General features: G+C 44.6%; 1 protein-coding gene across 2 annotated transcripts in view; it reads left to right on the forward strand.

Annotated features, from left to right (window-relative positions):
- The window catches only part of LOC115180575 (copine-8), a 133,689-nt gene that overhangs the window by 100,962 nt on the left and 5,481 nt on the right, over positions 1-27,246 (forward strand). Inside the window, exons 12-18 of one of the 2 annotated variants that reach the window (XM_029742762.1) lie at positions 161-214; positions 375-436; positions 7,329-7,343; positions 19,501-19,547; positions 20,415-20,596; positions 22,998-23,125; positions 24,685-24,787. In XM_029742762.1, coding sequence (XP_029598622.1) covers positions 161-214; positions 375-436; positions 7,329-7,343; positions 19,501-19,547; positions 20,415-20,596; positions 22,998-23,125; positions 24,685-24,787 — 591 coding nt within the window. The remainder of the gene's footprint in view (positions 1-160; positions 215-374; positions 437-7,328; positions 7,344-19,500; positions 19,548-20,414; positions 20,597-22,997; positions 23,126-24,684; positions 24,788-27,246) is intronic. The other variant, XM_029742763.1, reaches the window with a different exon arrangement.

A 27,246-nucleotide genomic window follows, 5' to 3' on the forward strand; every position in this document is an offset into this window, starting at 1 on the left:
CACCTTACAGCACAGATTAAAACACTGTATGCTGCACTTCCAAGTCAAGGATTGCATCATAGAGAGGGAGAGAGACTAATCTTTGTGTATTGTTGTTTTATAATCAGACTATCCATGTGTATGTTTGAATTGTGTAACAAGGCTGCTGTTTTGTCTACAGGTTGTAAATCCAAAGAAGAAAGGAAAAAAGAAAAAATACCTCAACTCTGGAACGGTAAGCCACAACGGACTCTGTCCATTCGTTCTCTTTATCTTGTTTATGTTTTTCGCTTCTAGAACAGAGAACTAAAACATTGATTTGAGCTTGGTTTAGTCATTGTCTTCATTGTAAAGCCCGTTCCATCCTGCCATCCTTGTATCAATATTGTCTCCAGGTAACACTGCTCTCATTCCTGGTGGATATAGAGGTCACCTTCCTCGACTACATCAAAGGAGGGTGAGTGACACTGCATGCTCTCTCTACAGTGACGGAGTGAAAGAACCTCTCACTCCAGCATTTCCTTGTTTATTCATATAGAAAAGAGAGAGATGACGAGAAAGAGGAGAGAGAGAGATTGACAGGTGTGCAGATGTAAAGTCCGGTGGAGGGGGACGTGAGGAGAGTGAACTGTGTGTGCATGTGTCTGTGTTCATTCCGGCCCTCTAGTCCATGGCTGAATGGGTGATGGTGGCTGCGTGTGTACAGCGGTGCATTGCGGAATACCCACACACACACACATGTTATGACTTTCATAAGACTCACAGCGGAAGGCTAGTCAGGCTAGCTTCTCCAGAGCATGGATCGAACAGTGAAACAGGGAGAGAGGGAAAGGTTTAGAGAGATGGAGAGAGTCAGAGAATCAGAGAGACAGAATGAGAGGGAGAGAGAGTGAGCGAGGTCTATGAAGAAATGAGACACACAGAATGGCCATTTTGACAGCAGCACTACTACAGTCCTCTTATGGCCTGTTCTTGACAGAACGTCTCATCTAAAGGTCATGGCTCATGTGCAGTATTGTACTACAAGGGGTGGCTAGGTAGGGGAGCAGAATAACGTGGTGCATTGACGCTTACACAGTCAGAGCTCTCAGTATTTCGTTGAGCATTTCAATTGTCAATGGCAGTTAGAGGAGGAGAGGAGAGTTTGGCTCTAACAAGAATAGAAAGGAGTGGGAGGCTCCGGTGCACAACTGAGCAAGAGGACAAGTACATTAGTGTCTAGTTTGAAAAACAGACGCCTCACAAGTTCTCAACTGGCAGCTTCATATAAATAGTACAAACACCAGACTCAACGTCAACAGTGAAGAGGCGACTCCGGGATGCTGGCCTTCTAGGCAGAGTTCCACATTTTGTTATGTTACAATCTTATTCTAAAATTGATTAAAATCGGGGGGGGGGGGGGGTTACACCCAATACCCCATAATGACAAAGCAAAAAGGGGCTATTAGAAATATATTAAAAATAAAAAACATATCACATTTACATAAGTATTCAGACCCTTTACTCAGTACTTTGTTGAAGCACCTTTGGCAATGGTTACAGCCTCGAGGCTTCCTGGGTATGATGCTACAAGCATGGCACACCTGTAATTGGGGAGGTTCTCCCATTTATTCTCTGCATATCTTCTCAAGCTCTGTCAGGTTGAATGGGGAGCATCGCTGCACAGCTATTTTCAGGACTCGCGAGAGAGAGATGTTCGATCCGGGCTCTGGCTGGGCCACTCAAGGACATTCAGAGACTTGTCCCGAAGCCACTCCTGCGTTGCCTTGGCTGTGTGCTTAAGGTCGTTGTCCTGTTGGAAGATGAACCTTCGCCCCAGTTTGAGGTCCTGAGCACTCTGGAGCAGGTTTTCATCAAGGATCTCTCTGTACTTTGCTCCATTCATCATTCCCTCGATCCTTATGATGTTGCCACCACCATGCTTCACCGTAGGGATGGTGCCAGGTTTCCTCCAGACGTAACACTTGGCATTCAGGCCAAAGAGTTCAATCTTGGTTTCATCAGACCAGAGAATCTTGTTTCTCATGGTCTGAGAGTCTTTTGTAGGTGCCTTTTGGCAAAATCCAGGCGGGCTGTCACGTGCCTTTTACTAAGGAGTGGCTTCCATCTGGCCACTTTACCATCACGGCCTGATTGCTGGAGTGCTGCAGAGATGGTTGTCCTTCTGGAAGGTTCTCCCATCTCCACAGAGGAACTCTGGAGCTCTGTCAGTGACCATCGGTTTCTTGGTCACCTCTCCTGATTGCTCAGTTTAGCAGGGCAGCCAGCTCTAGGAAGAATCTTGGTTGTTCCAAACTTCTTCCATTTAAGAATGATGGAGGCCGCTGTGTTTTTGGGGACCTTCAATGCTGCAGAAATGTTTTTAGTACCCTTTTGTGCCAAAACTGATCTGTGCCTCAACACAATCCTGTCTCGGAGCTCTACGAACAATTCCTTCAACCTCATGTCTTAGTTTTTGCTCTGACATCCACTGTCAACTGTGGGACCTTTTATAGACAGGTGTGTGCCTTTCCAAATCATATCCAATGAATTTAATTTACCACATGTGGACTCCAATCAAGTTGTAGAAACATCTCAAGGATCATCAATGGAAGCGGGATGCACCTGAGCTCAATTTCGAGTCTCATAGCAAAGGGTCTGAATACTTATGTAAATGTCATATACATTTTTTTCAAACATTTATACATTTGCAAAAGTGTCTAAAAACCTGTTTTTGCTTTGTCATTATGGGGTTCCTCTCCTTGTTCGGGCGGCGCTCGGCGGTCGACGTCGCCGGTCTTCTAGCCATCGCCGATCCACTTTTCATTTTCCATTGGTTTTGTCTTTGTTTCCCACACACCTGGTTTTAATTTCCCAATTACTGGTCATGTATTTAACCCTCTGTTTCCCCCATGTCTTTGTGTGTGATTGTTTATTGTTCAGGTCGGTACGTTTCCGGCAGTGTTTTGTGGCAACCGTTATTGTTCGCACATTGGTATGTTTACTTTGTGCCATTTATTAAGTAAAGTGCGTTGTTCACTCATCTCTGCTCTCCTGCACCTGACTTCATGCACCAGCTACACCCACCACCTGACACCCAGACACACCTGGCTAACTTGATGGGTCATGTAAGCATCTGGCGAAGTGGAATATTTTGTTTAAACATGTAGCTAGCTAGATAAATAATGAACCATAATCCCAACCCATAGCAACAGTACAAATAGATTGTCATAGCTAGCCACCATGCAAGAAATGCTGTAGTGTGTATCCGCACGTAGCTAAAGCTAACGAATTCAGTTCAATATTAACTAGCTAACATTAGGCTATAACTAGCATTTTCTGAGATAAACAAATAATATTACTACACAGATCATACACGTAATATTAGCTAGTGAGCCAGCAAGCTAACGTTCGCTGGCTAGCGAACATTACGCTTTAACTTGCAATAAAAACGACTTTCTGACCAAAAAGTATAATATCTGAAAATGTAGCTAGAATCTTACCCGTATAGATGGATGAACGCTTCATGGCAGCCTGTCTTTTCTGTTTGGTTTGTAGTTAGCTACAGCTTGTTTGGCCCGTTGTGTCAAGTCCCTGCGGTTCACACTGACCGTGTGCAGAAAGTAGTCCATCACAAATTCATTTTTTTCTACAACTTATCACTGATCTTTGCCGATAGTTCCTTCTAAATTCAGGGCAGCAATGTTGTTGAGAACAGTAGAAACACTTTTTTTGTTCTCCATGGCTAACGTTATATCTTTCAAAAAAGCCACGGTAGCATGGACTGTCTACACATTGAGCAGCTCACGTTGTAGATAGAAGTGTGCTATATGGCAGACCAATCCAAACTCATCTCTCGGCATGTCCAGCCCATCCATTATCTCAGCCTATCATGGCTGGCTAAGGTTCCGGGCTTTTTCCTTAGCTAAACCAACTAGGCTCGTAATTGTATTTGTATTTATAGATACAAGTTTGTTATTAAGGCACGTGAAAGTTCACATGTTCCAGAATGATGCATGGGCTACAGATACTAAGACAGAGGGGCGCTGTTTGCCTCGCTCGGATGCTTTCTCTGGTGAAATGGATTCAGCCTCTTGCAAATTGAAAAAAGAAACAAACTTACAATTATTTCTCATTCGTGTCTATCATAATTTTCCTTCAACGTAAAAATGTTTGGGGAAGCCTGGCTTCTATTAGCATCCTAAATACACGCCATTTTGTAGGCTGAATGCCATTACACTTAATAGATGTCTCTTTCCATTGAAATGGTGGGTGCACTGTTCAGATGCTGGACTTATTTTTGAGTAGATGAATCTGCGCAGGTAACCTACTTAACCTACTTTTTTAAGTGATTTGTTTGACAGTTAGATGAAAAAAATCATGACTGGCTGTGTTCATGAGACAATAAAAGGTAATACATTTAAGTGAAAGTACATGTATTTTACTATAAATCCCATTAAAAAAACACACAGGAGGTCCTGTAAAAAGAAAAGTAAAAAAATTGAGACCCCCTCGAATGTTATAGCAGAACTCGCTCTCTGTAGGGCACTTTCGAGTGAATTTACTGCTGTATGCTAATACCCTTATATGCCAAACCAAAGCTGAAGCATTTAAGGCATTGAACTATCATAATTGAAAAAATTCCACCTTGCATTGATTTAAGGTTCAAAATGCTATGCCCCCCCCCCTAAACTGGGTCTGTGCCCATTCAAATTGTTCTGGACACGCCACTGCATAGCACCACCTGGAGTTTGATAATCGGCATTGGTGCTATCGTCACAAAATCTATTTATCTGAGCAATTGTATTGGTATAAAATAATATTCCACTTTTTAGCTAACAATATACAGTAGCTTGTATTATTTATTTATTTTATACAGTTTTTTGCTCATCTTTATCAAGGGTGCCATTAATTATGCACCTAACTATATGTAACACAATGGCCATTGGCCACAGTGATATGGAGGTGTGACCATCACTGAATGGAGCCTGTGGATGCATGTAATATGTGCTGTATGTACACTGAGTGTACAAAACATTAAGAACACCTGCTCTTTTTCCATGATGTAGACTGACTAGGTGGATCCAGGTGAAAGCTACGATCCCTTATTGATGTCACTTGTTAAATCTACTTCAATCAGTGTAGATGAAGGGGAGGAGATAGGTTAAAACCTCTTAAGGATCAGACCCATTTTTTTATTTTTTGCCTAAAATGACATACTCAAGTCTAACTGCCTGTAGCTCAGGACCTGAAGAAAGGATATGCATTTTCTTGATACCATTTGAAAGGAAACACTTTCAGGTTTGTGGAAATATTAAATTAATTAGACAATTGAGACATGGATTGTGTATGTGTGCCATTCAGAGAGTGAATAGGCAAGACAAAATATACTGCTCCAAAAAATAAAGGGAACACTTAAATAACACAATGTAACTCCAAGTCAATCACAATTCTGTGAAATCAAACTCTCCACTTAGGAAGCAACACTGATTGATTGACAATAAATTTCACATGCTGTTGTGCAAATGGAATAGACAACAGGTGGAAATTATAGGCAATTAGCAAGACACCCCCAATAAAGGAGTGGTTCTGCAGGTGGTGACAACAGACCACTTCTCAGTTCCTATGCTTCCTGGCTGATGTTTTGGTCACTTTTTGAATGCTGGCGGTGCTTTCACTCTAGTGGTAGCATGAGACGGAGTCTACAACCCACACAAGTGGCTCAGGTAGTGCAGCTCATCCAGGATGGCACATCAATGCGACCTGTGGCAAGAAGGTTTGCTGTGTCTGTCAGTGTAGTGTCCAGAGCATGGAGGCGCTACCAGGAGACAGGCCAGTACATCAGGAGACGTGGAGGAGGCCGTAGGAGGGCATCAACCCAGCAGCAGGACCGCTACCTCCGCCTTTGTGCAAGGAGGAGCAGGAGGAGCACTGCCAGAGCCCTGCAAATTACCTCCAGCAGGCCACAAATGTGCATGTGTCTGCTCAAACGGTCAGAAACAGACTCCATGAGGGTGGTATGAGGGCCCGACGTCCACAGGTGGGGGTTGTGCAACACCGTGCAGGACGTTTGGCATTTGCCAGAGAACACCAAGATTGGCAAATTCGCCACTGGCGCCCTGTGCTCTTCACAGATGAAAGCAGGTTCACACTGAGCACATGTGACAGACGTGACAGTCTGGAGATGCCGTGGAGAACGTTCTGCTGCCTGCAACATCCTCCAGCATGACCGGTTTGGCGGTGGGTCAGTCATGGTGTGGGGTGGCTTTTCTTTGGGGGGCCGCACAGCCCTCCATGTGCTCGCCAGAGGTAGCCTGACTGCCATTAGGTACCGAGATGAGATCCTCAGACCCCTTGTGAGACCAAATGCTGGTGCGGTTGGCCCTTGTTTCCTCCTAATTCAAGACAATGCTAGACCTCATGTGGCTGGAGTGTGTCAGCAGTTCCTGCAAGAGGAAGGCATTGATGCTATGGACTGGCCCGCCCATTCCCCAGACCTGAATCCAATTGAGCACATCTGGGACATCATGTCTCGCTCCATCCACCAACGCCACGTTGCACCACAGACTGTCCAGGAGTTGGCGGATGCTTTAGTCCAGGTCTGGGAGGAGATCCCTCAGGAGACCATCCGCCACCTCATCAGGAGCATGCCCAGGCATTGTAGGGAGGTCATACAGGCACGTGGAGGCCACACACACTACTGAGCCTCATTTTGACTTGTTTTAAGGACATTACATCAAAGTTGGATCAGCCTGTAGTGTGGTTTTCCACTTTAATTTTGAGTGTGACTCCAAATCCAGACCTCCATGGGTTGATAAATTGGATTTCCATTGATTATTTTTGTGTGATTTTGTTGTCAGCACATTCAACTATGTAAAGAAAAAAGTATTTAATAAGATTATTTCATTCATTCAGATCTAGGATGTGTTATTTTAGTGTTCCCTTTATTTTTTTTGAGCAGTGTATTTACGAGCCTTTGAACAGGTAGTATGTGCCAGGTGCAGTGTCCCATGTGTATCAAGAATGGGCCACCTCCCAAAGGCCATCCAGCCACAACTTGACACAACTGTGGGGAGCATTGGAGTCAACATGGGCCAGCATTCCTGTGGAACACTTTCGACACCTTGTAGGGGCAACTCAATATTAAGAAGGTGTTGTTAATGTTTTGTACACTCAGTGTATATTGATGTGGTTTATTGTGTATGAGTGTGATGGAGGTCAACAGTGTAATTGGAGACCAGTGTGTTGGAGGCAGAAGTTTACTTTTTTACTCTGCTTATGTAAAATGCATACACAAAACTAGGTCTTTCTGAGTGTTGTAGATTAAAAAGCACTTTCCTAACTCTTAACATTTCATGTTTTTTTGACAGCGTGGGCCAGGGCGGGTGAGTGGTGTGCATCGATGTTTGTGTGACTAAATGAAGTGGAAAGTGATGTTTTTGCTGTTTTGAAGCCTAAATGGACGATAATGGACTATAGTGCTCATGTTTTATAATAACTGCTGCATGCTCCACCCCCTTGTGTCTCTGCATCTGTCTGGGCTTGTTTGCTAAGATATGGCATGTTACTTTAGTAGGTTTAATCTGCACTGAACAAAAATATAAATGAAACATGGAAATCAAAGATCCCAGAAATGTTCCATATGCACGTATTTTTCAAAAATGTTGTGCACAAATTTGTATACATCCCTGTTAGTGAGCATTTCTTTGCCAAGATAATCCATCCACCTGGCATGTGTGGCAGATCAAGAAGTTGATTTAACAGCATGATCATTACACAGGTCAAATGTTTAGTTTTGTCACACAACACAATGCCACAGATGTCTCAAGTTTTGAGGAGCATCCAATTGGCATGCTGACTGCAGGACTGTCCACTTGAATGTTAATTTCTCTATCGTGAGCCGCCTCCAATGTTGTTTCAGAGAATTTTGCAGTATGTCCAACCGGCCTCACAAACTTAGACCACGTGTATGTCATTGTGTGGGCGAGGGGTTTGCTGATGTCAACCTTGTGAACAAAGTGCCCCATGGTGGGGTTATGGGCAGTCATAAGCTACGGACAACGAACACAATTGCATTTTAGCGATGGAAATTTGAATGCACGTGATGAGATCCTGAGGCCCATTGTCATGCCATTCATCCATCGCCATCACCTCATGTTTCAGCATGATAATGCACATCCCTATGCCGCAAGGATCTGTACACAATTCCCGGAAGCTAGGGCCTCCCGAGTGGTGCAGCGGTCTAAGGCACTGCATCGAAGTGCTAGAGTCGTTACTACAGACCCGGGTTCATTCCCGGGTCTGTTGTACAATTGGCCCAGCGTCGTCTAGGTTAGGGGAGGGTTTGGCCAGTGGGGCTTTACTTGGCTCATCGTGCTTTAGTGACTCCTTGTGGCGGGCTGGATGCCTGCGGGCTGACCCCAGTCGCCTCCTCGTTTCCTCCAACTCATTGGTACGGCTGGCTTCTGGGTTGAGCTGGCGGTTGTTAAGGAGCGTAGTTAGGTGGGTCATGGTTCAGAGTACGCATGACTCCACCTCTCCCAAGCCCGTTGGGGAGTTGCAGCGATAAGACAAAATCATAAATTAGAGAGAAATAGGAGGTAAAATACAAACAATTTTCATAAAAATGAACAATTCCTGGAAGCTGAAAATGCCCCAGTTCTTTCATGGCCTGCATACTCACCAGACATATGTCACCCATTGAGCATGTTTGGGATGCTCTGGATCGACATGAACGACAGCGTGTTCCAGACAATATCCTGCAACTTGGCACAGCCTTTGAAGAGGAGTGGGACAACATTCCACAGGCCACAAACAACACCCTGATCAACTCTATGAGAAGGAGATGTGTCGCACTGCATGAGGCGAATGGTGGTCACACCAGATACTGACTGGTGTTCTGATCCACGCCCTTACCTTTTTTAAAGGTATCTGTGACCCACAGATGCATATCTGTATTCCCAGTCATGTGAAATCCATAGATGAGGTCCTAATGTATTTATTTCAATTGACTGATTTCCTTATATGAACTTTAAATCTTTGAAATTGTTGCGTTTATATTTTTGTTCAGTGCATAATCCCTTTTTATTTTCTTCTCTTCTGTTCTTTCTCATCTGTTCTTTTCTCGACACTTTTCATCCCCCATCTCTTCTCAAGCAGCATACAGCTGTTATGTGTGTGCATGTGTGTGTGGAATTGGGACCCTCATTCAGTGTTACTGTATTAACACCAGTTGTTATATACAAAGGGATTAACACGGTCTATTTGAAACAGAATTAATCCAACCTTCTGTTCTGCTCATGTTACTTTCAAGTTGTTTTATTGCGTCAATGTTCCCTTAATGGTTGCTGGTGTTATGTAGGCAGCATGTAAACAATCAGTCTTCTTATCATCCTCCGCCTTCTTTCCTTCTTCTCTAAACTTCCACAGTGCCATCACCACTGCACAGTACCATGGTTTGTCATACATTGTCAGAGCCTAGTCCAGTTGAAGCACCCAGGGCTTTAACAATAAAACTAGGAATGGATCTCTCTCTCTCTCTCTCTCTCTCTCTCTCTCTCTCTCTCTCTCTCTCTCTCTCTCTCTCTCTCTCTCTCTCTCTCTCTCTCTCTCTCTCTCTCTCTGCCTCTCTCTGCATCTCTGCCTCTCTCTGCATATATCTCTCTCTCTCTCTCTCTCTCTGCCTCTCTCTGCATCTCTGCCTCTCTCTGCATATATCTCTCTCTCTCTCTCTCTCTCTCTCTCTCTGCATCTCTCTCTGCATCTCTCTCTCTCTCTCTCTCTCTCTCTCTCGCATCTCTCTCTCTCTCTCTCTCTCTCTCTGCATCTCTCTCTCTCTCTCTCTCTCTCTGCATCTCTCTCTCTCTCTGCATCTCTCTCTCTGCATCTCTCTCTCTCTCTCTCTCTGCATCTCTCTCTCTCTGCATCTCTCTCTCTCTCTCTCTCTGCATCTCTCTCTCTCTGCATCTCTCTCTCTCTCTCTGCATCTCTCTCTCTCTCTCTCTCTCTCTCTCTTTCTCTCTCTCTCTCTTTCTCTCTCTCTCTCTCTGCATCTCTCTCTCTCTCTCTCTCTCTTTCTCTCTGCATCTCTCTCTCTGCATCTCTCTCTCTGCATCTCTCTCTCTCTCTCTCTCTCTCTCTCTCTCTCTGCATCTCTCTCTTTCTCTGCATCTCTCTCTTTCTCTGCATCTCTCAATTTCAATTCAATTCAATTCGCTTTATTGGCATAACGTAACAATGTATATATTGCCAAAGCTTACTTTGGATATTTACAATATAAAAATAAATAAAAATGAGAATCAAAAATTGTCAACGGGACAACAGTAACAACAATAACCAACGGTCAATATAACCATACATTCAACAATAACAATAATCATACAGTTGAGGACATGTGCAGGTTTATTGGTCTGTCAGACACTGTCCCTCAACTTATGGCAGGCAGCAATGTAGTGCGCTGTCAACCCACAGCTCTCTGCGTCCTCCCCCAACAGGATGGGTAGCCTATCCTCATCAGAGAGGTCTTTAAAACCTTGAATAAGGGTTTCAAATTTGGGGAAATGACACTCTCTAATTGTTTTATATTTTTGACATTTTGTCAGGAAATGCAGCTCCGTCTCAGGTTCTGCTGTTGTGCAGTGGTTACACAGCCTTTCCTCTACAGGGAGCCAGGTTTTCCTGTGTCTACCCTTCTCAATGGCAAGGCTGTGCTCACTGAGCCTGTACTTTGTCAAGGTTTTTCTAAGGTTTTGATCAGTAACCATGGTCAAATATTTAGCCATAGTGTACTGTCGATTTAGGGCCAGATAGCACTGCATTTTGCTTTGTGTTTGTGCTTGTGTTTCCCAATAAGCAATGTAGTTTTGTTTTGACTGTGTTGTAATTTGGTTTATTCTGATTGATTGGATGTTCTGGTCCTGAGGCTTCAGTGTGTTAGTAGAACAGGTTTGTGAACTCAGCCCCAGGACCAGCTGGATGAGGGGACTCTTTTCTTTGCTCAGCTCTTGGCATTGCAGGGCTTAGTAATGATATGAGAGGGGGTCACTGTATTTTAGATGTTTCCAAAACTTAATTGCTCTTTTTTTTGTTTTTATTATTAGTGGATATTGGCCTAATTCTGCCCTGCATGCATTGTTTGTAGTTTTCCTCTGGACACGTAGGAGAATCTTACAGAACTCTGCATGTAGGGTTTCAATGGGGTGTTTGTCCCATTTGATGAAATCTTGTTTTGCAAGTGGACCCCACACCTCGCTGCCATAAAGTGCAATTGGTTCAATGACATATTCAATTAGTTTTAGCCAAATTTTAATAGGTATTTCAATTTGAATTAGCTTTTTAATGGCGTAGAATGCCCTGCCTCTCTCTCTCTCTGCATCTCTCTCTCTGCATCTCTCTCTCTCTCTGCATCTCTCTCTCTCTCTCTGCATCTCTCTCTCTCTCTGCATCTCTCTCTTTCTCTGCATCTCTCTCTGCATCTCTCTCTCTCTTTCTCTGCATCTCTATCTCTCTTTCTCTGCATCTCTATCTCTCTTTCTCTGCATCTCTCTTTCTCTGCATCTCTCTCTCTCTTTCTCTGCATCTCTCTTTCTCTCTCTCTGCATCTCTCTCTCTCTCTCTCTCTCTGCATCTCTCTCTCTCTCTCTGCATCTCTCTCTCTCTCTCTCTGCATCTCTCTCTCTCTCTCTCTGCATCTCTCTCTCTCTCTGCATCTCTCTCTCTCTCTCTCTCTGCATCTCTCTCTCTCTCTCTCTGCATCTCTCTCTCTCTCTCTCTGCATCTCTCTCTCTCTCTCTCTGCATCTCTCTCTCTCTCTCTCTCTGCATCTCTCTCTCTCTCTCTCTCTGCATCTCTCTCTCTCTCTCTCTGCATCTCTCTCTCTTTCTCTGCATCTCTCTCTCTTTCTCTGCATCTCTCTCTCTGCATCTCTCTCTCTGCATCTCTCTGCATCTCTCTCTCTGCATCTCTCTGCATCTCTCTGCATCTCTCTCTCTCTGCATCTCTCTGCATCTCTCTCTCTCTGCATCTCTCTCATCTCTCTCTCTCTCTGCATCTCTCTCTCTCTCTGCATCTCTCTCTCTCTCTGCATCTCTCTCTCTGCATCTCTCTCTTTCTCTGCATCTCTCTTTCTCTGCATCTCTCTCTTTCTCTGCATCTCTCTCTCTCTCTGCATCTCTCTCTCTCTCTCTGCATCTCTCTCTCTCTCTGCATCTCTCTCTCTCTCTCTCTCTCTCTGCATCTCTCTCTCTCTCTCTCTCTGCATCTCTCTCTCTCTCTCTCTCTGCATCTCTCTCTCTCTCTCTCTCTGCATCTCTCTCTCTTTCTCTGCATCTCTCTCTCTTTCTCTGCATCTCTCTCTCTTTCTCTGCATCTCTCTCTCTCTGCATCTCTCTCTCTCTCTCTGCATCTCTCTCTATCTCTCTGCATCTCTCTCTCTATCTCTCTGCATCTCTCTCTCTCTCTCTCTGCATCTCTCTCTCTCTCTCTCTCTCTCTCTCTGCATCTCTCTCTCTGCATCTCTCTCTCTGCATCTCTCTCTCTCTCTCTCTCTCTCTCTGCATCTCTCTCTGCATCTCTCTCTGCATCTCTCTCTGCATCTCTCTCTGCATCTCTCTCTGCATCTCTCTCTCTGCATCTCTCTCTCTTTCTCTGCATCTCTCTCTCTCTCTTTCTCTGCATCTCTCTCTCTCTTTCTCTGCATCTCTTTCTCTGCATCTTTCTCTGCATCTCTTTCTCTGCATCTCTCTCTCTCTTTCTCTGCATCTCTCTCTCTCTTTCTCTGCATCTCTCTCTCTCTTTCTCTGCATCTCTTTCTCTGCATCTCTCTCTCTTTCTCTGCATCTCTCTCTCTTCTCTGCATCTCTCTCTCTCTCTCTGCATCTCTCTCTCTCTCTCTGCATCTCTCTCTCTCTCTCTGCATCTCTCTCTCTCTCTCTGCATCTCTCTCTCTCTCTGCATCTATCTCTCTCTCTGCATCTCTCTATCTCTCTGCATCTCTCTCTCTCTCTCTGCATCTCTCTCTGCATCTCTGTCTCTCTCTCTCTCTGCATCTCTCTCTCTCTCTCTCTCTCTCTGCATCTCTCTCTGCATCTCTCTCTGCATCTCTCTCTCTGCATCTCTCTCTCTTTCTCTGCATCTCTCTCTCTTTCTCTGCATCTCTCTCTCTCTTTCTCTGCATCTCTTTCTCTGCATCTTTCTCTGCATCTCTTTCTCTGCATCTTTCTCTGCATCTCTCTCTCTTTCTCTGCTCTCTCTCTCTCTTTCTCTGCATCTCTCTCTCTCTTTCTCTGCATCTCTCTTTCTCTGCATCTCTTTCTCTGCATCTCTCTTTCTCTGCATCTCTCTTTCTCTGCATCTCTTTCTCTGCATCTCTCTCTCTCTCTTTCTCTGCATCTCTCTCTTCTCTGCATCTCTCTCTTCTCTGCATCTCCTCTCTCTCTGCATCTCTCTCTCTCTTTCTCTGCATCTCTCTCTCTTTCTCTGCATCTCTCTCTCTGCATCTCTTCTCTCTGCATCTCTCTCTCTCTCTCCTGCATCTCTTTCTCTCTCTCTTCTCTGCATCTCTTTTTCTCTCTCTTCTCTGCATCTCTTTCTCTCTCTCTTCTCTGCATCTCTCTCTCTTCTCTGCATCTCTCTCTCTCTCTCTCATGCTCTCTCTCTCTTCTCTGTCTCTTCTCTCCTCTATCTCTCTCTCTCTCTCTCTGCATATCTCTCTCTCTCTCTCTGCATATCTCTCTCTCTCTCTGCATCTCTCTCTCTCTCTCTGCATCTCTCTCTCTCTCTCTCTCTGCATCTCTCTCTCTCTCTCTCTCTGCATCTCTCTCTCTCTCTCTCTCTGCATCTCTCTCTCTCTCTCTGCATCTCTCTCTCTCTCTCTCTCTGCATCTCTCTCTCTCTCTCTCTCTCTGCATCTCTCTCTCTCTCTCTCTCTGCATCTCTCTCTCTCTCTCTCTCTGCATCTCTCTCTCTCTCTCTCTGCATCTCTCTCTCTCTCTCTGCATCTCTCTCTCTCTCTCTGCATCTCTCTCTGCATCTCTCTCTTTCTCTGCATCTCTCTCTCTCTTTCTCTGCATCTCTCTCTCTCTCTTTCTCTGCATCTCTTTCTCTGCATCTTTCTCTCTCTTTCTCTGCATCTCTCTCTCTCTTTCTCTGCATCTCTCTCTCTTTCTCTGCATCTCTCTCTCTCTTTCTCTGCATCTCTCTCTCTCTTTCTCTGCATCTCTCTCTCTCTCTCTGCATCTCTCTCTCTCTCTCTCTGCATCTCTCTCTCTCTCTCTCTCTCTGCATCTCTCTCTCTCTTTCTCTGCATCTCTCTCTCTCTCTCTCTGCATCTCTCTCTCTCTCTCTCTCTGCATCTCTCTCTCTCTCTCTCTGCATCTCTCTCTCTCTCTCTCTCTCTCTCTCTCTCTCTCTCTCTGCATCTCTCTCTCTCTCTCTCTGCATCTCTCTCTCTCTCTGCATCTCTCTCTCTCTCTCTGCATCTCTCTCTCTCTCTCTCTCTCTCTGCATCTCTCTCTCTCTCTCTCTGCATCTCTCTCTCTCTCTCTCTCTGCATCTCTCTCTCTCTCTCTCTCTCTCTGCATCTCTCTGCCTCTCTCTCTCTCTTTCTCTGCATCTCTCTGCATCTCTCTCTCTCTTTCTCTGCATCTCTCTCTCTTTCTCTGCATCTCTCTCTCTTTCTCTGCATCTCTCTCTCTCTTTCTCTGCATCTCTCTCTCTTTCTGCATCTCTCTCTCTCTTTCTGCATCTCTCTCTCTTTCTCTGCATCTCTCTCTCTTTCTCTGCATCTCTCTCTCTCTCTCTATCTGCATCTCTCTCTATCTCTGCATCTCTCTCTCTCTCTCTGCATCTCTCTCTCTCTCTCTCTGCATCTCTCTCTCTATCGCATCTCTCTCTCTGCATCTCTCTCTCTCTCTCTGCTCTCTCTCTCTCTGCATCTCTCTCTCTCTCTGCATCTCTCTCTCTCTCTGCATCTCTCTCTCTTTCTCTGCATCTCTCTCTCTCTTCTCTGCATCTCTCTCTCTCTTCTCTGCATCTCTCTCTCTCTTTCTCTGCATCTCTCTCTCTCTCTCTGCATCTCTCTCTCTCTCTCTGCATCTCTCCTCTCTCTCTCTGCATCTCTCTCTCTCTGCATCTCTCTCTCTCTGCATCTCTCTCTCTTCTCTGCATCTTCTCTCTCTCTCTCTGCATCTCTCTCTCTGCATCTCTCTCTCTGCATCTCTCTCTCTCTTTCTCTGCATCTCTCTCTCTCTTTCTCTGCATCTCTCTCTCTCTTTCTCTGCATCTCTCTCTCTCTTTCTCTGCATCTCTCTCTCTCTCTCTGCATCTCTCTCTCTCTCTCTGCATCTCTCTCTCTCTCTCTCTGCATCTCTCTCTCTCTCTCTGCATCTCTCTCTCTCTCTCTGCATCTCTCTCTCTCTCTCTGCATCTCTCTCTCTCTCTCTGCATCTCTCTCTCTCTCTCTGCATCTCTCTCTCTCTCTCTGCATCTCTCTCTCTCTTTCTCTGCATCTCTCTCTCTCTCTCTGCATCTCTCTCTCTCTCTCTGCATCTCTCTCTCTTTCTGCATCTCTCTCTCTCTCTCTGCATCTCTCTCTCTCTTTCTCTGCATCTCTCTCTCTCTTTCTCTGCATCTCTCTCTCTCTTTCTCTGCATCTCTCTCTCTCTCTCTGCATCTCTCTCTCTCTCTGCATCTCTCTCTCTCTGCATCTCTCTGCATCTCTCTCTCTGCATCTCTCTCTCTTTCTCTGCATCTCTCTCTCTCTCTTTCTCTGCATCTCTCTCTCTCTTTCTCTGCATCTCTTTCTCTGCATCTTTCTCTGCATCTCTTTCTCTGCATCTCTCTCTCTTTCTCTGCATCTCTCTCTCTCTCTCTGCATCTCTCTCTCTCTCTTTCTCTGCATCTCTCTCTCTCTCTCTCTTTCTCTGCATCTCTCTCTCTCTCTTTCTCTGCATCTCTCTCTCTCTCTTTCTCTGCATCTCTCTCTTTCTCTGCATCTCTCTCTCTCTCTCTGCATCTCTCTTTCTCTGCATCTCTCTCTTTCTCTGCATCTCTCTCTCTCTCTGCATCTCTCTCTCTCTCTGCATCTCTCTCTCTCTGCATCTCTCTCTCTCTGCATCTCTCTCTCTCTGCATCTCTCTCTCTCTCTCTCTCTCTCTCTGCATCTCTCTCTCTCTCTCTGCATCTCTGTCTCTCTCTCTGCATCTCTCTCTCTCTCTCTGCATCTCTCCACTCCAGTAACAATAGGAGAATGCATCTCTGCTCCTCCTAATCTTCTCTACTTACACGCCTTACAGCTCTCCAGACAAGGTTCTCTCTTTCTTTCCCAGACATTTGTCTTTTTCTGTGAATTGGTCATCAGCTGGCTCTGTGGCTGGCAGGGTTTTTTTCTCTTCCTGCCCGGAGGCAATCTGAAGCAAATAAATGGAGCGCTGTAGAGAAAGGTACTGCACTGATCGCCCCTGGGTGATCCTATCATATAGGAGACATAGACATGAGTCAAGATTTGTGTGTGTCTCATCCCCTGCACTCTGATAGCTTCAATATGGCACACACTCCTCCGCTCTTTCATTTTTAAGCTTTCTTTAACCAGGGAAGACATTGAGATTGACATGTTATGTTTCCAAGTTAGCTCATGTAGTCTCTCTATAGACTGCATCGTCCCTTACAGTTGTGGAGATGGAGTCCTAAATGATGCATGAAACAATCAATTAGCTTCAGGACCCGTACTAATTACTCCTACAGGGTTTCCCAGGTCTGCTGGCAGGGGCCGATGGATGCCACTAATACAATAACACTCCTACAGTAGTACTGTTTACTTATTTTGAATCACTACCTATAGACAAGGCTGGAAGGGACCGTAGTGTTGAGTCTGTTAGATGTTTGTTTAACATGAGAAAATCTCTTCCCCTTTCCTCTCCCTTCCTCCCACTCCCCATCTCCTCTCTTCCACTCACCTCTCCTCCTCTCTGCTCCTCCTCTCCTCTCTATGGTAATGATCCAGCTAATAACACAGTCAGATATGAAAAAATGTAATTGTTTGCTAAGTCCTCGTAGTCACTTCCTTAGTGATTTCCTGCTTTACTGTTTGTTCCGAAAATCTTACTTGAGAAGAGCTGACTTTCTATCCGTTATTTTAATGTTGCTTTTAGATAACGTTTCAAGGCAAGCTAAAAATCTACCATATTAAAAGTCAAATTCTCTCTCTCTGTTGAAAGAGTAGCTTTTTGGGTTTGAGCTGGGTTAAAGCAGTAGAAACAATAAAGCGTTATCCCCGCCCCTGTTTCGGTAAGATGCTGAGGAATGGGGCTGGATAAATGTAAACCGTCTCAAATTCATAGACAGATCTATGGATGCAAGGCTGGACCATCCATGATATCAGAATTATACTTTTAACCATGTTTTGAGGTTATACAGTGTTTAACATTTTTTAATTTGTTTTGTTTACAAACATTTGTTCAGAAACAAGCTTATATTTTTGGTACTGATGGGGGTACAACAGTTGAACTAAGCTCATGAGTTATTCATAAGTTATTTTCTTTATGAATCAATGGGTACATATCACAAATTTATAAGTAAAAAAAATGGATGTAGCAACTGCTGATTGCCCCTTTAAGATCAGGGCTGGCTAGTTTCCCTGGAACGTGCATGGCCAGGGGCAACACCTGGAGCCAATGGGGCGACGTTTCACTCTTACCTCACTGTGCACAGTCATCTACGATTGGCGCAGAAGCTTCGGCTGACCTTTAGCGAGAGCCCTCTGCATTCTAATGTGAATAATTAGATTGGGTCTCTGAGTTGGATCTCCACTTATTTACAGTCTCTGAGTTATGTTGAAATAACTGAGTAATATTTCGTTTCAGACTGGGATACATTTCTCTGCTCTTTTTTTTCCTCTTTCTCCCTCTTTATCCATCTCCTTCCTCTGTTTCTGGCTGTCCTCGCACTCTCTGAACAAGGTGGGAACTCTCACTGTGTGTGTATGTGCACGGGTGTTTGTGTGGAGACATCCATAATTCAGGCTGGCGGGCCACTGTCTGTCTGTCTCCCTCTTGGCACAGAGACCTGGACTAGATATGACTCCAATACACGTCTGTCTGTGTCTCCCTCCCTCTTGGCACAGAGAGCTGGACCAGATATGACTCCAATACACCACTGTCTCACCTCTTCTCCTTGCAGACTTGTCCCCCTGTTCCTTTCTCACAATATTAAACTGTCTCCGCTCCACTGACTTCTGCAGCGTACCAATGCCTTTAAATATTGAGTGGTACTGTACATCTTGGCACTGAATTATACAATGGGGAAAAAAGACTTGAATTCATGTAACATGAGTTACAATACAATTCAGTGAAGTAAAAAAAAAAAATCTCTTTGATTCAGGATAGACCAGTATAACGTGCACATTGACATACACAAATATTGTTTAACAAATGCGCTCAATGGCTTCCGGGTTAAGCAAGCAGTGTGTCAAGAAGCATTGCGGCTTGGCAGGGTCGTGTTTCAGAGGACGCATGGCTCTCGACCTTCGACTCTCCCGAGTCCGTACAGGAGTTGCAGCGACGGGACAAGACTGTAACTACCAATTGGATATCATGAAATTGGGGAGAAAAAGGGATGCGCTCAAACACATTCTTAGCATGCAAACTGAAGCGTAAATGAGCGATTTTAAGACAATGTGTGATTTAACTCAGGGGGAATGATGCAAGCATCCCTCTGCTCCTTCCTTATTCCTCCCTCCTCTCATCCTCCCTCTCTCCTCCCCTCCACCCCTGGACTCTATCCCTGATGCAGCCTCTGCCCTAACATGAAGCGACAGCTCTGTACTTCAGGCATCACTCCCCACCCACCCCTTCCTCTCCCAGCATTAGACCCAGGCTGTGTGTGTCTGTGTGGACTAGAGTAGCGACAAAGCCCGACCTGGGCCCTATACATCCATACCCACCTCATGGCTGCTATCCTGACCTGAACCACAGCCAACGCAGGCAGAGTGGCTCGGAGCTGGGGAGAGGAGAGCACAGAGTCCCTGGTCTGGTTCCTCCCCCTCCCTCACAATGAGTAAACCGGCTTCTTCAGGTCTGCTGCACTAACGTGTGTCTGCGGGCTGTGCAGTGCACTCCACATGGCGTCACAGGATGACAAGTCCAATGGTTCCTTACAGTACCTGATCTATTCAAATACAGGAGGTGGTGGAGAGGGCAAGAGGCTGTGTGAGCCACAGTGCACGGTACGGCATGCACAGCACACATCAGCACTGTGTGCACTGACCTGTTGAACCTGTTGTTTGTCTTGACTTCTTGGGAAATACTGTAAGCAGTGAAGGATTAGACGACAGTTATCTCTCTCTCTCTCTATTATATTACATTTAGTTTCCTCAGGGACCAAGGGCAAGGAGAGGTTTCAACTTGCCTGCTTGCTTGAGCTATGATAATCAGAACATTATTGTGTTTACTAAAGTTCATTAAGCCAATGGTTTATGGTATGTGTGTGTGTGTCCACGCTAGCGTGCGGTAAACAAATAATTACCCTCCTCTTGCTTTTGCCTTCCAGGACCCAGATTAATTTCACAGTGGCGATTGATTTCACCGCTTCAAACGGTGAGCCACACACACACACACAACACTTCTCCCTAATGCTTGACCAGGGCTATTTAAATGTGTGCAGATGGGGAATAAAGTGATCTGTAATAGCCCTCTCCATTATTTCAGGGCTCAAACCTAATGCTGTCAAAAAGATCATAGCTTAGTGGTGATAACAGGAATGATTGTGCCTCTCTTATCCATTTGAATGTGTACCTGTTATAGCAAGGCTGGAAGGAAATGACCTGGTTCATGATCTCTTAGTCCCAGTCAAACTCACTATAACGTCTATCACATCTCTTAGATAACAACAGATGGTTCAGTTCAAACTTAGATCCACTGATGACTCATAAGGGTTATTGCTTCCTTGTTTTTATTTGACGAGGTCCGATATGCAGGAGCTGATTGTTATGGATGGGTGTCCAATAGGTCCGTTAAAAGATCTAAAGTTCATATGTCACTATACTCATAACCACTACAGCCAGTGTGCTTTTACAAGACACTAGGGAAATTATTCTCCTGCTATTATTGATTATGGAATTATGTTTGTCACTCATACTGTACCCACTACCCAGAGTCTTATATAGAGGGAAAGGCAGGTTAAGAGATGTAACACGGTCTCTAGTGAAATACTGTATTATGCTGTCTAAAAGTATCACCATTTTGGTTGAAATCACAACTACCTTTCTGTATGGGCAAAACTCATTATAACACCCTATTCCACATATAATGCACCACTTTCACCCATAAACAGCATGGGCTAGTGGTGCACTAAATGGGGAGTGGAGTTTAATTTGAGACACAACCGTTCCTTCCTATATCTGGCTCTGTTGTTCTATTATTGTACCTTGTTATTACTGTCCCATTACCGTACCTGTTTCCCAGGCAACCCAACTCAGCCCACCTCCCTCCACTACATGAGTCCCTACCAGATGAATGCCTATGCCATGGCCATGAAGGCTGTAGGGGAGATCATCCAGGACTACGACAGTGATAAGATGTTCCCTGCTTTGGGCTTCGGACCCAAGCTGCCCCCTGACGGACGGGTCTCACATGAGTTCGCCCTGGTAAGGGACCTCTGAACCCTGATAAGATGTTCCCTGCTCTGCGCTTTGTAGCCAAGCTGTCACTTGACGGATAGGTCTCACATGAGTTCACCGTGGTGAGTGATGTGGTTCAGAAAGGTTGGAACAAAACCTGTGGATGGATACTCCAACACCAGAGTTCTTCAGTCTTGGCTCAGTTGGTTAAATTGTGGGACCACATATACATAATGTGTTCACCATGGTTACAGGCTTGTTTTGTTTACATCTGATCACAGTCACTGTTTGTTCCAGTTAGCCCTGTGGACTCAGAGCTGCAGATGCACCCATAGAAGCATAAGTAATTAGACAAATGAAAGAGCAACAAAAAACAAGGGCAAACGATGCAAAAAAAGAAAAATGCAAAATATTTTTTATTGTGTAAAACAAGAAATATGACCAAAAAACTGAACTTGAGCATGCATAACTATTCACCCCCCCAATTCAATACTTTGCAGAGACACCTTTTTGAAGTAATTACAGCTGCAAGTCTCTTGGGGTATGCCTCTATAAGCTTGGCACATCAAGCCACTGGGATTTTTGCCCATTCTTCAAGGCAAAACTGTTCCAGCTCCTTCAAGTTGGATGGGTTCCACTGGTATACAGCAATCTTTAAGTACCACAAACTTATACCTCATATTCTCAATTGGATTGAGATCTGGACTTTGACATTTAAATGTTTCCTTTTAAACCTCTCAAGTGTTGCTTTAGCAGTATGCTTAGAGTCATTGTCCTGCTGGAAGGTGACCCTCCGTCCCAGTCTCAAATCTCTGGAAGACTGGAGTAGGTTTCCCTCAAGAATTTCCCTGTATTTAGCGCCATCCATCATTCCTTCAATTCTGACCAGTTTCCCAGTCCCTGCCAATGAAAACATCCCCACAGCATGAGGCTGCCACCACCGTGTGTGGATGTTGTTCTCGGGGTGATGAGAGGTGTTGGGTTTGTGCCAGACATAGTGTTTTCCTTGATGGCCAAAAAGCTACATTTTAGTTTCATCTGACTAGAGTACCTTCTTCCATGTGTTTGGGGAGTCTCACACATGCCTTTTGGCGAACACCAAATGTGTTTGCTTATTTTTTTATTTAAGCAATGGCTTTTTTCTCGCCACTCTTCTGTAAAGCCCTGGTCTGTGGACTATATGGCTTAAAGTGGTCCTATGGACAGATATTCCAATCTCCGCTGTGGAGCTTTGCAGCTCCTTCAGGGTTATCTTTGGTCTCTTTGTTGCCTCTTTGATTAATGCCCTCCTTACCTGGTCTGTGAGTTTTAGTGGTTGGCCCTCTCTTGTGGTGCCATATTCTTTCCGTTTTTTAATAATGGATTTAATGGTGCTCCGTGGGATGTTCAAAGTTTCTGATATTTTTTTATAACCCAACCCTGATCTGTACTTCTCCACAACTTTGTCCCTGACCTGTTTGGAGAGCTCCTTGGTCTTCATGGTGCTGCTTGCTTGGTGGTGCCCCTTGTTTAGTGGTGTTGCAAACTCTGGGGACTTCCAGAACAGATAGATAGATAGATAGATAGAGATATATATCTATCTATCTATAAATATATATATACTGAGATCATGTGACACTTAGATTGCACACAGGTGGACTTTATTTTACTAATAATGTGACTTCTGAAGGTAATTGGTTGCACCAGATCTTATTTAGGGGCTTCATAGCAAAGGGGGTGAATACATATGCACGCACCACTTTTCTATTTATTCTCTTTTTTTTTGTTGAATTTTTTGAAACTAGTAATTTTTTTCATTTCTCTTCACAAATTTTGACTATTTTGTGTTTGTCCGTTACATGAAATCCAAATAAAAATCCATTTAAATTACAGGTTGTAATGCAACAAAATAGGAAAAAACGCCAAGGGGGATGAATACTTTTGCAAGGCACTGTATCTGGCACTCCAGGCAGGCTCAAGCCCTCAAAGTTTGAACGTCTCCCTAGTGGCTGTAGTGTAGAGGCTTAGGATGCCAAGTCCTGCCTGGCAGGCTAAAATACTACCACTGAGTTCTATGACTACCAAGGAGAACAGTAACTGTCCTTTATGTAAGGCAGAAACCATCGATCCCAGACAGCCTTCCCTCCCCCTCTCTCTCCTTCCCACTTCAGCTCTGCAGAGTACTTTAAACAGTAGGATACCACTCAGACAGGAGGATGCCTCCAGCGCGCTCAGCGGGGATATCCCATATTTATCTCTCACTGGGCCTAAAGTTGTATTGATTAAAGCTGTTTATTTATCCTCCTCTCCCTCCCTTTTTTCTAGTTATCCTCCTCCATTCTCTTGCTTTAACATCATTTTTGATTTTCATTCTCTTTTTTTGTTTTCTTCTGCTTGATGGAATTGATTAAAGATTTAACTACCCTCCGTCTCTTCTTGTGTCTTCCAGAATGGCAACCCCCAAAACCCATACTGTGCAGGTATAGATGGAGTGATGGAGGCATATTACCAGAGCCTGAAGTCTGTCTGCCTCTACGGCCCAACCAACTTCTCTCCTGTCATCAACCATGTGGCCAGGTAAGGGGGCTATGAGGAACAAAGCTGGAATTAAACCAGCTTTGGGGTCACTTCAGGTTTTCGATTCATTTCAGTGAATTTGCGAACCAAATTGAAATTCAATTTATGAATTGAAAATGATATTACACACTTTTTTTCTTTCAGGAGTTTTTAGATTTACTCCCTGAACTGACTGAATACACATAGCAGGGTGATAAAAACAGAGGCCGATATCTATAGGTCTTCCTTCATTGAATTTCAGATCACATTCCTACCGATGCACACCCAAACCTCCCAAGCATGAGCGAGCCAGGAGTCCTGAGTAGATCAATACTAATTAAGATGGCCTGAACGTGTGTATCGATCCACTGTCCTCTGTTCCAGTAAGAGCCACTCACAACGCAGCGCTGTATGTTGTGATTGAGTCATTTCCCCGAGAGCAAAAAGGACAACAGAGGAAGTCTGCAGACTAACAGAGAGTTAACTGAGATGTATCAACTTTTCAAAGTGAAAGTAGATGTTTCAGTACATAACTCAGAGTATTATGCTGAGAATATGTTGGTGACAGTGTTTCGACCACAAGATCAGACTAACAGAGACTTAACTGAGATTCTCCAACTCTTAAAAGTGTGACTATGTTTCTCAGTGCATGCACAGCTCGCAGAGATAATTTCACAGATAATAAGTGTGACTGTGTTATAACATTCCACTGTAGAACTTGAGTCACAGAAAAGGTGCTTCTGAGCTGTTAAATAAACACGTGTTTTGTGACTGTCACATTCTGTTCTTTAATTAACCTGTAAATGTGTTGTTTGTGTGAGTGAACAATGACTACACAGTCCTTCACACACACACACACACACACACACACACACACACACACACACACACACACACAGTCCTTAAGCCTTAATGAGTGTGCCTTGATGAAGTAAAGGTGCTGTCAGAAGACTTGAGATTTACAGGTGTGTGTGTGCGCGCATCTACATGTGTGTGTTTGTGCCTGTTTGTTGTTGCTCAGAAGCCATGGTAGAAATGTTGATTTGAGGGGTAACAACCCAGTGCAAAATGTGTGTGTGGCTCTCAGAATACAACCATTAGTGCCACCCTAGACACCACCTTACCCCTCTCCTCCCTTCTCCTCACCCCTCCCCTCACTCCCAGGCACCGCTGTCATGCCAGCCTCCTTTCCTCTCACCTCCTCTGTTTCTCTCACCTGTGCCACTCGCCCCCACGTTTTAATAATAACCGCTCCGTTCCTTCTCTGCTGTGCCTCACGCTCCTCGCAGTTTAATAACCGTTCAGTTGACTTCTGTCTCTGTATCTGGCGCTGCAAGCACCAGAGGTTCTCTCTCCGCCCGCCTTACGTGTGTTTGAGAAGCACAGGAAGCAGTCAGAGGCTAGGGCCCACGCTGTGTAAAGTAGGTGCCAGAAATAATCACTACCCAGCCAGTTCATGCTGGGTTTCAAAGGTTACATCTGTAGGAAATAAAGACAATGTTTAATGTAGGGTTTTATGGATAATATAAAAACTTGTGTGGCTCACCTATGTACTCTGTGTTTATTTCTCCTGTGTGTAGGTATGCTGCGTCAGTGAAGGATGGCTCTCAGTACTTCATCCTCCTCATCATCACAGATGGAGTTATCTCAGACATGGCCCAGACCAAGGAGTCCATCGTCAACGTAAGAACAACAACTGCTAGGCAATGTTCTCACTTTGGCGGAGACCACATTCACGGTAAACCCTGCATATGTAGGCTCAATCGGAATGACTTTTAAATGGACAATTTTCCAAATCAACAATCTGATTGAATCCCGGCCCTAGTCACTAGATGGCCAGTATGGACGCTAGTGGCTAAGACGCACATCACTGTCTGTATTACCATAGTCAGGGAAGATGGGACAGGGGACTTGATTGGGGGTAGTGAGAACAGCAATGTAAGTATGTATGCATGTATGTACGTGAGAGGTAAAGGCTGACTTGGGATCAGTTCCTAGGGAAACAAGTAAACAAGACATTCTGATAAACTCATCTATCCTACAATCCTGGGGTAATACATCAAACTAACTCATCACTCAGAAAGACGGAGAGAGCAGAGGCGGGGTTATGGCACAGACACACACGTACACACATATTAAAGTGTTGTGTGAGTTGAGGGACTTGTTTATTCTCTCATCCACAAATTCAGAGAGGCCCTCAGGAAGATATTTTTTACATGTTTTTTTAATTTGTTTTATTTAACTAGGAAAGTCAGTTAAAAACAAATTCTTATTTACAATGGCGGCCTACCCTGGCAAAACCCGGACGACACTGTGCACAGCCCTATGGGACTCCCGATCCCGGCCGGATGTGATATAGCCTGGATTCGAACCAGGGACTGTAGCGACACGTCTTACACTGAGATGCAGTGCCTTAGACTGCTGCGCCACTCGGGATACTACATCTCAGACACGCTCCATTAATATTTACACATACAGTCGTGGCAAACGTTTTGAGAATGACACAAATATTAATTTCCACAAAGTTTGCTGCTTCAGTGACTTTAGATATTTTTGTCAGATGTTACTATGGAATACTGAAGTATAAATACAAGCATGTCATAAGTGTCAAAGGCTTTTATTGACAATTACATGAAGTTGATGCAACGAGTCAATATTTGCAGTGTTGACCCTTCTTTTTCAAGACCTCTGCAATCCGCCCTGGCATGCTGTCAATTAACTTCTGGGCCACATCCTGACTGATGGCAGCCCATTCTTGCATAATCAATGCTTGGAGTTTGTCAGAATTTGTGGGTTTTTGTTTGTCCACCCGCCTCTTGAGGATTGACCACAAGTTCTCAATGGGATTAAGGTCTGGGGAGTTTCCAGGCCATGGACCCAAAATATCGATGTTTTGTTCCCCGAGCCACTTAGTTATCACTTTTGCCTTATGGCAAAGTGCTCCATCATGCTGGAAAAGGCATTGTTCATCACCAAACTGTTCCTGGATGGTTGGGAGAAGTTGCTCTCGGAGGATGTGTTGGTACCATTCTTTATTCATGGCTGTGTTCTTAGGCAAAATTGTGAGTGAGCCCACTCCCTTGGCGGAGAAGCAAACCCACACATGAATGGTCTCAGGATGCTTTACTGTTGGCATGACACAGGACTGATGGTAGAGCCAAGCATCCTTGTCTTCTCCGGACAAGCTTTTTTCCGGATGCCCCAAACAATCGGGAAGGGGATTCATCAGAGAAAATGACTTTACCCCAGTCCTCAGCAGTCCAATCCCTGTACCCTTTGCAGAATATCAGTCTGTCCCTGATGTTTTTCCTGGAGAGAAGTGGCTTCTTTGCTGCCCTTCTTGACACCAGGCCATCCTCCAAACGTCTTCGACTCACTGTGCGTGCAGATGCACTCACACCTGCCTGCTGCCATTCCTGAGCAAGCTCTGTACTGGTGGTGCCCCGATCCCGCAGCTGAATCAACTTTAGGAGACGGTCCTGGCGCTTGCTGGACTTTCTTGGGTGCCCTGAAGCCTTCTTCACAACAAGAGGACCGCTCTCCTTGAAGTTCTTGATGATCCAATAAATGGTTGATTTAGGTGCAATCTTACTGGCAGCAATATCCTTGCCTGTGAAGCCCTTTTTGTGCAAAGCAATGATGACGGCGCGTGTTTCCTTGCAGGTAACCATGGTTGACAGAGGAAGAACAATGATTCCAAGCACCACCCTCTTTTTGAATCTTCCAGTCTGTTATTTGAACTCAATCAGCATGACAGGGTGATCTCCAGCCTTGTCCTCGTCGTCACTGACATGATGTCAGCTGGTCCTTTTGTGGCAGGGCTGAAATGCAGTGGAAATGTTTTTGGGGGGATTCAGTTCATTTGCATGGCAAAGAGGGACTTTGCAATTAATTGCAATTCATCTGATCACTCTTCATAACATTCTGGAGTATATGCAAATTGCTATCATACAAACTGAGGCAGCAGACTTTGTGAAAATGTATATTTGTATAATTCTCAAAACTTTTGGCCACGACTGTACACACACACACACACACACACACACACAGCTTGGGGTGAATCAACTTTATTGTATAGGCTGTATAGGTGCTCAGTCAACGTCACTCAAAACTTATTTCTCAGACTGTCTGATAGAATCCTA

Source organism: Salmo trutta, chromosome 40, assembly GCF_901001165.1.
Source record: "Salmo trutta chromosome 40, fSalTru1.1, whole genome shotgun sequence".
NCBI classification, from domain to species: Eukaryota; Metazoa; Chordata; class Actinopteri; order Salmoniformes; family Salmonidae; genus Salmo; species Salmo trutta.